General features: G+C 48.3%; 3 protein-coding genes across 4 annotated transcripts in view; 2 read left to right on the top strand and 1 right to left on the bottom strand.

Moving 5' to 3' along the window:
- Window positions 1-2,342, top strand: part of si:ch73-364h19.1 — an 8,897-nt gene extending 6,555 nt beyond the window's left edge. Inside the window, exon 5 of the mRNA XM_047019856.1 lies at window positions 569-2,342. Coding sequence (XP_046875812.1) covers window positions 569-733 — 165 coding nt within the window. The 3' untranslated portion in view covers window positions 734-2,342. The remainder of the gene's footprint in view (window positions 1-568) is intronic.
- Window positions 2,343-4,741: 2,399 nt separating this feature from the next.
- si:ch211-120g10.1 (butyrophilin subfamily 1 member A1) lies at window positions 4,742-8,662 on the top strand. The gene is made up of 8 exons (XM_047018943.1): window positions 4,742-5,023; window positions 5,625-5,723; window positions 5,895-5,996; window positions 6,214-6,366; window positions 6,529-6,666; window positions 6,804-6,882; window positions 7,212-7,238; window positions 7,447-8,662. Exons 1-8 carry the CDS (start codon window positions 4,964-4,966, stop codon window positions 8,004-8,006), a joined length of 1,218 nt encoding a protein of 405 aa, XP_046874899.1. The 5' UTR covers window positions 4,742-4,963; the 3' UTR covers window positions 8,007-8,662.
- A 62-nt stretch (window positions 8,663-8,724) lies between these two features.
- On the bottom strand, window positions 8,725-10,804 carry LOC124466955 (nucleoplasmin-like). 2 transcript variants are annotated; one of them, XM_047018945.1, is made up of 7 exons: window positions 10,775-10,804; window positions 10,491-10,636; window positions 10,103-10,219; window positions 9,627-9,720; window positions 9,289-9,351; window positions 8,990-9,040; window positions 8,725-8,863 (listed from the first exon to the last, which is right to left on the bottom strand). In XM_047018945.1, exons 2-6 carry the CDS (start codon window positions 10,623-10,625, stop codon window positions 9,006-9,008), a joined length of 444 nt encoding a protein of 147 aa, XP_046874901.1. In that variant the 5' UTR covers window positions 10,626-10,636; window positions 10,775-10,804; the 3' UTR covers window positions 8,725-8,863; window positions 8,990-9,005. The 2 variants fall into 2 exon arrangements, with proteins under 2 accessions (XP_046874901.1, XP_046874902.1); XM_047018946.1 differs by lacking the exon at window positions 10,775-10,804 and having other exon boundaries at window positions 8,785-8,863; window positions 10,491-10,738.
- Between the last annotated feature and the right edge of the window lie 140 nt (window positions 10,805-10,944).

Genomic DNA, 10,944 nt, shown 5'->3' with positions numbered 1-10,944 from the left:
CACACACACACTCACACACACACACACACACACACACACTCACACACACAGTCCTTTATGATCCTTTATTAAATAACATTGTTTACCCTGTCCCTACATCACGCTCTACACTCATTCTGAGTACCAACTTGTCAGACAGCTAGTAAACCAGCCAGCCAGTAAACCAGCCAGCCAGACAGTCCCTCCAGTTATTCAGTCAGTTGCATTCAGGAGCTCATGTAAAGACAGACAACATAGATCTATTCTCATTGTTGTGATCTCTAGATATCATGTATCATGCCGGATTTGGGGTTAGCATGCTATCTGTGTCTCAGTAATGTGATATTGATATCTGTCCGCGCCGCGTGGATGCTTGCCATAGTGCAGCACTCTGTGCCAGGACCAGGGCAGCTCTGAAACATCTGATTGAGTGAGTCAGGTCTATTAGGCCGGGTAAGTGGAGTCCAGAGTTAAGAATGAAACATGTGATGACCCTCCGCTTTCCTCTCCTCTCCTCCATCACTGTACCTCTCCTATTCCTGTCCTCTAACTCTCCCCCTCCTCCCCCCTCTCCCCCTCTCCCCCCCAGCCCCCTCCCACCTACGAGGAGAGTGTCCGCCAGTCCATGGAGGCTCAGTACGACGTGGAAGCAGCCCAGCTCCCCCCCCCAGGAGAGCCAGACACGGAGCCTGCAGGCCTGCCAGACAGGCCCACCCTGACCCCCCTGCCCCGTGACGGCCCTCTCCCTGTATGAATACAGGGCCTGGGTTCATGACATCAGGCCAATGACTTTGGGTGCGTTTGATTCGGTTCATAGTCGACCACTTGTACAAGTGATCCATTGGTTTCTTTGCACTGGGTGAGTTCAATCAGGGAAGCTGTGTTTTCGACTGTATTTGGAGGCAGTGATTGGCCCAGTAGTACATGAAAACTACAGTGCCCTACACCCTCCTGCCTGTGTATCTGTCTGTCTGTCTGTCTGTCTGTCTCTCTGTCTGTTTGTCTGTCTGTCTGTCTGTCTGTCTGTATGTCTGTCTGTCTGTCTGTCTGTCTGTCTGTCTGTCTGTCTGTCTGTCTCCCTAAGGTGGCTGGTCCACCTACTGCCAAAGAAAATACTGTCAAAAAGGGAGCAAATTATTTTAATGAATGTTGTTTTTGTTATTTTTTTAAACGTCTGTCAGATCTTGAACTGCATTCCTAGAGAAACTGAAAAATCAACGGTTGATTTAGAAATGTATGTTAGTGTCTATCAAGAGAGGGTCTACTCTTTCCGTGCCAAAAATGTGACAAGGAGTTCCTCCAGGCAGCTGAATCTGTGATCAGATCTGAGCTGTCTACTGTGTAGAAGAGACATACTAACAGAGTTCATGTATGTCACAACTCAAACTTGCAAGATGGCTTCTGTAAACCAGGCACACACGTTAAGTTCTCATTTACAGTTACATGTAAATAAAACGTCTTGTTGGTTGTAAACCCATTTTTCCAGACAGTTTATTGTCTCTCAACAGCAAGACATAGGGGAAGAACATGCCAGACCTTAAGAGGCTGATCTCTGCCACCTGCTGGACACTTAGGGAAGAGCAGGGGCTTTATCTTTCTTTATCTCTTAATCAATATAGTCGACACTTTTCTACATAGCAACATCACCGACACCCCCATCACCTACCCCCTACTCTCAACAAGTGACATCATTATATTGAAGTCACAAGAGGAGGGTGAGAGAGGGCATGGAAGTCTAAAGGACAGAGTTTCCTAAGTCTCTCACTGCTGGGTTCCACAGCTGGGTTCCACAGCTGGAATCTGCCTGGAGGAAGAACCGGACAGAGTACTCACAGTACCCTCCCTCACAGAGGGACACTAACCCTAACCACCAGAACATCCCTATTAGCCCTCACTCACAGAAACAACAGACGTAACTGTTCGCTGCTTATCTCTCATCCGTTCTGTTAGAAGGATACAATTCCAGATAGGCCTTGTGTTGTTCATGAAGCTAGTTTGGGGGGTGCACAGAGGTCACCTGATCTGTTGAATGGTGGATCATTGAGTGCAGAGGTTGTGAGTCCTGACCTTCCATCGCTCATGTCTGAGTCTAGGTAGCTCATTAGACATGCTGTGTTAGTGTTCATCAGAAACTACTGGAGCTTGGAGACAGAGCTGCAGCTTTGTTTGAACTAGAATTACTTTCTGATCAACTGTCAGATTATATAGAAGCAGAGCAAACAGTGAAAGTGTTTTTGTGTTTATTCAACAAAGCCCTTCAGGTCTTTAAATCTCCTCAAAGTGCCCTGATGTTGCTGTCCTTGTTAGTGGAGTTTGGAATATGTCATATATCTGAAACACGTGTATCTATTTACGTTAGGTCTACAGTAAAAAAAATAAAAAAATAAAACCAAAGTGTGTCATTGGTTTGCAGCAGAGCCAGTTGGCTCTGGGTTGCAGTGGCTCAATACACAACAAACATGGCTGCCCGCTTCGTCCGTGTTCGGTCAGATTCCAGACACACGGAAACGGACGAACAATCTTCGACCACACGGCAGTGTTGTATGTAAACAGGGTCAGTCATACTGCAGCATGCACACCATCGACTGAATCATAGCAGTGGAAATCTTCACAAGTGGCTCAATCATACCAAAGAACCTGCTCCACAACTGCACAAGGTGAGTCGTGCAGGTTTGTAATAAGCCAGGTGTCGCGTGATTTTATTTTAACTTATAAAACAGAAAATAAAAAAATTAATGCTACATCGCAACAAATTTAACGTCGCTGCATGCAAAGCATTCTATTGTACATGTCAAAATGTCAATATGCAATCCAAAAAATGTGTTGATTCTACGTTTCGCAATGTCAGCCAAGGGTATCTGCCTCATTAATATTAACAACGCCAGCTCGGTGTAAGTATCGCAGCAATGCCGCAAAGTCACAGGAGCCATGGTTACCTGCTGTGGTGCGCAAAACCCGAAACTGGGTCAGCAGAATGCTGCGTCACGCTTTCACCCACAGGTTAAGTCTTCAAATATAAATCAAGATATATACAAAGACATTCACTTTAAATGACTAATTCTGTAATGTCTAGTAATGCTAGGTTCGTCACTGAGAGGGTACATTTCTATGGGGAACATGACAGAACAGATATGTTCCTGTTCAGGCAGACAGTTATTGTTGTTTAGCTTCACTCAGCACTGCCATAGGCCAAATGTGCCATTGCAGTAATTAATACAGCAATTGGTAATAGCAGAGGATCTTGGGAAGAAAACACATAACTTTTGTTAGTGTGCATGCTGGCTTTATCTTTTAACCGTTATTTTATCCATTGTTCCACGTTAATGTGTCACTTCGTGAAAATTGCTTAATTAAAGTTGTTTGCTGGATGTGTGATTTTGGTTAGAAACACGAATCGGAGCAAGGCCCATAATAATCCAATAGTAGTATTTAAAGGGGACATATTCCAACCGAATTTCATTGTTTTAAGTTGGAGTGGTCCAAACACAATCAATATCTTAGATGCAGAACTCATGTCCTGCATTCAGCTACAGATGGTTATTTCGGGCTGGTTAATTCTCTTTGAAGTGCGTGCTGTTTACAGGGATGTCTACTGTAGAGGACCTGTAAACCCTGTTTGGAAGCTCTGCCGTCTAATCCGGCTACAGCCCAGAGGCACACTGACTAACATCACGTGTCACATTCACCCTGCTGTAACCCACACAGCAGCCCTTGACCAAAGACTCTCTGTGTGGGTGTAGTTGTGTGTATGATGAGTGTTGTGTTAGTGGAGTGTGTCTAGGTTTGTGTGTGCGTCTTTCTGTTTCTGTGTGTAGAGAAGTAGATAGTATCTCCTGTGCTGGTGTGTGTGAATGTCTCCTTCATCCTGGTGTGTAATGATTGACAACAGCACCAGTATATCAACATGTGCATATCCTGGTCTTGGTGACTGGGTGATAGTGTTTTTGTTCACACACCAAGGGAAGAACTAACAGCTTGGAAAGTAGTAAAGAACTGTTCAGAGAGGACAGAAAAGATAACAGTTCTTTTTGTGGTAGGCCCTTAAAGGCTACATCTGTTAATGGTTGAGGCTAGTTATTTCTCCAGACTAGCCAGGCTGAAGATGATTTAGTCAGTTAAGTCTCTGTCATGCTGAGTTCAGCTTTTACATCATTTATATTTATTCACTTAGCAGACGCTTTTATCCAAAGCGACTTCCAAGAGAGAGCTTTACAAAAGTGCATAGGTCAATGATAAATTGATCATAAACAATAAGATAGCCCCCCAAAACATTGTGGGTAGCCAAAACATAAAGCATACATTGTGGAAAGCAAATAAGTGCCAATGGGACTACCTCGTTGTTATGATCAGTGATCTATGCTCTTTTGTAAAGCTCTCTCTTGGAAGTCGCTTTGGATAAAAGCGTCTGCTAAATGAATAAATGTAAATGCAATGGGAAGAAACATAGGAGCATGTAGTCAAACTAATTAAACAACATGAACCTCAAAAGTGCAACAGTTTACCTGTAGGAACTTTAACCCCCCCTCCCTCCTGTGTCATCCGACCAGGACCCTCCAGCTCCACCAGGACCCCTCCAGCACCACCAGGACTCCTCCAGCACCACCAGGACCCCTCCAGCACCACCAGGACCCTCCAGCACCACCAGGACTCCTCCAGCACCACCAGGACTCTCCAGCATCACCAGGACCCCTCCAGCACCACCAGGACCCTCCACCACCACCAGGACCCCTCCAGCACCACCAGGACCCTCCAGCACCACCAGGACTCCTCCAGCACCACCAGGACCCCTCCAGCACCACCAGGACTCCTCCAGCATCACCAGGACCCCTCCAGCACCACCAGGACCCCTCCAGCACCACCAGGACTCCTCCAGCATCACCAGGACCCCTCCAGCACCACCAGGACTCCTCCAGCACCACCAGGACCCCTCCAGCACCACCAGGACCCTCCAGCACCACCAAGACCCTCCACCACAGCCTTCAGGATGATGCAGTGTTTCCACTTCATAGTTGAGCCGGCCAAGAACATAACAGCCAAGCTCAAGGTAACGCGCAGCCTGCTTGATCTGTGGTCATATACAGGCAGACATCTGCATGCAGTTTGGGTGCACTTGTTTTTCCTGCCAAGTCGGCCTAATCCTATCGCAGAAAAACAAGCTTTGAGACCTCATAGGCCTCATTAGAATAATGTAAAACTGCATCTTGGTTTCAAATCAAACAACATGCAGGCTTTCTGGAGATGGAGAGACTTGTAAATAAGTCTGTGTTGTTGTGGAGATGAATAGTTGCTAAGGGCTGGGGAGATGGGTGAGGGGGGGTGAGTGGCAGACAGAGAGATGGAGAAGGGTGGGAAAGAGACAGAAAGGAGAGAGAGACACAGGGAGAGTTAGAAAGAGAGGGAGGGTGCCAGAGAGATTGGGTGAGTGGATAGTAGGGAGATTGGGTAAGGGGGTGGAAGGGAGACTCCTATGTTGACAGGAGGGGCAGGATGTGAATCTGGTTGATTCCCTTCCTCTCCCCTCTGACCTTAGTTTAAAGATCTTGTTAAATCTCCCCTTCTATCCAGTCCACTTCCTCCTGTAGTCCTTTCCCTTCTCTCTACCTCTGTCGTCGTCTGATAAGCACCTTACCCTCGTGTATCTTCAGGAGTCTCGCAAACGGGCAAAGAATGAGAAAAGAGAGCCCCTGGAGGAGAACCAGCTGTTCATCGTGGAGCTGGCCAGGGACCTCGCCCGGGTCTGCCAGGTACACACACACAAGAAACTCAACTGGAAATACAAACTACTCTCTTCTGTAGTATGATACAGTATATACAACAGACCTGAAGATCTGGAAGTCGTTCATCATTGCCTGATGGACAGAGTGAATTGATTTTGCGTGTGTTTTCTCCCTGTGTGTGTGTGTGTGTGTGTGTAGAATACAGAGGTGCTGGGACACATCTGGAGCCTGGAAGACACCTGGCCGACCCCTCTCTGCCAGGCCTTCATCCTGGAATGGGCTTCCATGATGGAGAGCAAGGTCAGCGCTGACCTGGTCCTGACAGAACCTTTTGTAGTTGACACAAACATAGATATTTGGGTTTTCTAACATACATGTTTGTAGCTGTTTTATTGTCTCCTCAGCTAGGGCCTCCTATCCTTGTGACCTTGTTTCCTCACCTCCTTGTGTCCTCACCTCCTTGAGTCCTCACCTCCTTGTGCCCTCACCTCCTTGTGTCCTCACCTCCTCCCTGCAGAAGAGGCCCATGCAGACGGAAGGCTGGCCCAAGAAGACTGAGCAGGACGACCAGGAGGAACCAGAGAAGGACCAGGAGGAACAGGAGAAGGACCTGGAGAAGGCCAAGGCGGTGCTCCTCACCTGGGTGAAGGACCTGCGGGCCCAGCCTGAGGTACTGGGAGAACCGGATCACAACCTGGATCATGCTGTTTTATCATACAGACCTGCTAGAAAGCTAAGCTAACCGTATGGAGAATCGAGATCCTCCTCCTCTCTGATATCCCCTGGTCATCCAGAACTCACCCCTGTCTGCTCTCTCCTCTCCCCCCCACAGCAGAGCGTGTGTCCTGGAGAGGCTGTGTCCCGGGCTCTGGAGGACCTCCAGTCGGCCTGGAAGTGGAATCGGACCCCCAACCTGCTGGCTGCCATGGAGCTGGTCATGATGACTCTGCTGAGCCTGGGCCTGGACAAGGTAGGGTACATGCTGGAGGAGGAGACTGGACATGGCTGGCAGACAGATACAACTCACCGTCTACAATGTGTGTGTGTGTGTGTGTGTGTGTGTGTGTGTGTGTGCTTGCGTGCGTGTGTGTGTGCGTGTGTGTGTAGGAGGCCATCCCACTGAAGTGGCTCATATGGAAGCAGAGGAGCCAGAAGATAGGAGCCACACGCTACATCCCCCACTCTGGTAGGTCTCACCTGGAGGAGAGAGAGAGCAGGGGGAGAGAGAGAGAGTAGGAGTAACTTGTAATTCATTTTGTGTCCACAGGAGGGCACAAATTCACCTCCCATTGATTTCCATTTGTTTTGCACTTGGGTTTTGGCAGCTAAACTGCTCACACGCCTGGAGATCTATCTCCCATAGAGAGAAGAGATTGTGTGAGAAAGGGACAGAAAGGGAGGGTAGTCAGAGAAAGAAAAGCGAGAGAAAGAGGGAGAGTCGGGGAAAGTGAGAGAGGATATTGTTTGTGTTTCATACATTCCAAGTCTAATGTCTATCAAATGTTTATGTTACAGTGTGGGACTGGATCGCAGACGCTGCAGGTACAGTATATTTTTCTGCTAGGTCGACCATACATCGATATAAAGTAAAAATGTATCTGCATATCTACTTTAATCTACATTAAATTCAAACGAGCTTTATTGATATGACAATTGATGTTTTATGCATGTTGACATTGGCGAAGCACGAGCAGCAAAAAACAAACAATCATAACATGAGCCGTCTCCCCCCCCCCCCATCCCTCTCCAGTGGATGTGACCCTTGACCTGAACACGGCCAACCCCGACCTCCTCATCTCCCACGACGACAAGCGCATGCGCTGCGGCTTCGAGAGGAAGGAAATCCCCAACTACCACGAGCGCTTCGACGGCTGGTGGTGCGCGGTGGGCGCGGCCGGGTTCACCTCCGGGCGCCACTACTGGGAGGTGGAGGTGGGCGAGCGCGACTGGCGCCTGGGCGTGGCCAAGGAGTCGGCCCTGAGGAAGGGCTTCAAGTCCCTGAACACGGACACGGGCTACCTGAGCCTGCGTCTGGAGAGAGGCACGGAGCTCAAGGCCCTGACGGTGCCCTTCACCGCCCTGCCCCCCGGCCTCATCCCCAGGAAGGTGGGGGTGCACCTGGACTACGCACAGGGCCAGCTGTCCTTCTACGACGTGGACACGCGCTCCCACATCTACACCTACAACGAGAGCTTCTCAGAGAGGCTGTACCCTCTCTTCGGGACGGTGGAGATCGTCAAGGACCTGGTGATCAGGTCACCTGGCAACAAGGCTCGCTGTCTCTGTCCCATTTCCTGTCTGTGGGGCTGAGAGATGCATTTCCCCTCCTCCTGCTCCTCCTCCTGCTCCTCCTCCTCCCTCTCTCCTCATCTCCCTATCCCTTTCTCTGGAGCCGATTTTCGTCCTCCTTCACCTCCCTCCTCATCTTCACTACTCCTGTGGTGGCACACACCTCTCCTCCTCCTCCCTCTCTTCTTCCTCCTCCCACACCTCTCCTACTCCTCCCTCTACTACTCTTCCTCCTCCCTCTCCTACTCCTCCCCCTCTATACCACTCCCGTGGTGGCCCACACCTCTCATCAGCACTCCAGTAGGGGACCCTCCTTCAGCGCAAGATCGCCCCCTAGTGGCCAGTACTAAGTACACAATTATTAAATGTCAACACGTTAGTCCTACCTGCCTCGCTCTGAAGTGACTTTAGAGATGTACTGCAGTTCTGTACATGACCAGCAGGGGCAGTGCTGCTATTCTGCTGTTTATCTGGCTGTTTCCATGCCTTCTCCTTACTACTGCTATTCTACCTGCTATTCTACCTGCTAGCTCACAACGTGCTCAGTATTTTTCACGTTTTTGTCACAGATTACCCAAGTGTAAACGTTGTAGCCATCTTATTGTCATGCAATATGTAATCCTGCAGTAACAATGCACTTTCTGTGAATAATAACTAATAAAAAAAAAAACCTGATCTCTGTGAACAATTTTCAGTGATGAGTTACTGCGATTCCCACAGCTAGAACAAAGAGTCCCAATCATTTTACCTTTGTTTAATGTTTTACACAGACTAAACACTCATTTACATGAAAAAAGATGCACTAGCATCACAAAGTGCATTTAATATGACAGCTGAACAAATTCTTAATAACGTGGAGGTTTAGAGACCTCTGTGACCTGAAAGGAGAAGCAAAACGACACGGTTGAACTACACTGATGTGATGTTAGCAAGGGTGGAACACATGATGTCAATGAAGAATATTCAGATGGAAGGGTCCGGATGTGAATGTTCCAGAATCTAACCTGCAGAGGGTGATGACTAGAGCCAGAGCCGTTCTATGTCTTTGTCAGCCACTAGCAGAACACACAAGACACTGTCAGACTTTTCCTTAGGCTATGAAAGGCCAAAATATCCAGACTTTTCCCTCCACACTTAATAATGAAAATAATTGCAATATTAGTGAATAAGTTACGTATGCATGAATAAAGTCTGATTGTTCAGACTCTGGGTATTCCGTTTAGGATTCTAAACATTCAGATTTTGAAGGTTCCATCAGGTTCCAAATGTTCTCGTTTGAAGAGTCCTGGTTCTAAAAGCTTACCATGGGGCTGCATCCAGGTTAACACGTTCCTCGGCTCAAACTCGTCCTCGTCTTCCAACGTCACTGTCATAGGAGATACACAAAGACCATACTGATGCAGTGAGCAGAAGAGAAAAGGAGAAAGGATCATCACTAGTAACTTACATTTATTTAAATGATTCTCTACTGTACATGTGATATCTCTACCAGTCCTCTCAGGTATGTACAGTTTCCACTGAGGTACGTACAGGTGACGTGCTGTCCCATGATTACTGAGGTACGTACAGGTGACATGCTGTCCCGTGATTACTAAGGTACGTACAGGTGACGTGCTGTCCCATGATTACTGAGCTACGTACAGGTGACGTGCTGTCCCGTGATGAAAAGAGGACCAGGCCCAGAGCGAAGCTGGAAGGTGACTGGGGGCGTGAGCTCAAACCCACTGAAGCTCACCTGGGGGGACACAGGACACACATCAGGACACGTGTAGCCGGTGTGAACTGGTGAAACTCACTCCTCAGGTATGTAATGGGCCACCCGCATCAATGATTAGCTAGCTTTTCTTTGGCATAGCTGGTAGTGGTTGCACTTGGCAAGTCAGAGGTGGTGAGTTCGACTCCTGGTCGGTGCGGCCAGATACCTCTGACGGAGTTTGCTTGCAAGACCACGTCCGTTGCATACCCGTTACACACGCACCAGGACACGCACCAGGACACGCACCAGGACACGCACCAGGACACGCATGAGGTTGTCCTCAGGAAGACAACCTGAAAGACTGGAACTTGACGTGAAGGAGACCATCGTGATGAAAACATGACAGATGCCCCACGCTCACCATGGGCTGGCACAGGGGGTGCAGGGTAGCGATGGGCACCAGGTCGGAGCAGACGCCCACCCTGTCGTTAACCTCCACCACATGCATCTCCACAGTGGCCTCAGCACTCAAGCAGATCTGAACAGCACAGAGCCACACACCAGACGGTTAGCCTTTTCTGTTCAGATACTTAGAATTCTGATTCAGAATCAGATTCAGTCATCCCTTCAGATAAGCTACAGCTCAAGATCGTTTAGTGCCAGAGCATTTGACTTGAGATCCTAGCTGCACCCTGTACATTGCTTTGGATGAAAGCATTTGCTAATCAGTTTCAGATTGTTAGTATTTATATTCAGAATCAGATCAGGATTTGGAGTCAGATCTACGTGGTTTCGGCAGGCTGACTGACGGTTCGTATGAAGAACTGGTGCTCCAGCAGATCCTCCTCTACGTCAAAGACAACCGTCTTCTGGGTCTCCTTTAACTCACAGCCCCAGAGCACGCAGACGCTGTCAGAGACTGACGACAAGGTAGACAGGTCCATGGGAGCACAGCCTCGGAAACAAAAGGGAGGTTTAAAATACATGTTTTATGACAGATTCAGGATTAGTTTCCGTGTCATGCTCCACAAGGGCTAAAAACATCATCAGAATGTATGATGTTTAAACCTCCCGTGTATGGATATGAACACACCTGTCGAAATAATCAGGTGATCTGATTTCGAGCCTTGATTGAAATCAGACTGGGGCTCTTATTTGTAAAAATGTATCACATGCAAGGCTGTCCTCCTATTGGCTGAAGGAACAAAGGTGTGTCTGCTAGTCCAATCGGACTTGGTTTTGCGTTGTCTCTTGCTAAACAAA

This window comes from Hypomesus transpacificus, chromosome 4, assembly GCF_021917145.1.
Source record: "Hypomesus transpacificus isolate Combined female chromosome 4, fHypTra1, whole genome shotgun sequence".
Taxonomy (NCBI): Eukaryota; Metazoa; Chordata; class Actinopteri; order Osmeriformes; family Osmeridae; genus Hypomesus; species Hypomesus transpacificus.
The sequence above is the reverse complement of the archived record's forward strand: the minus strand, read 5'-3'. Positions and strand labels throughout refer to the sequence as shown.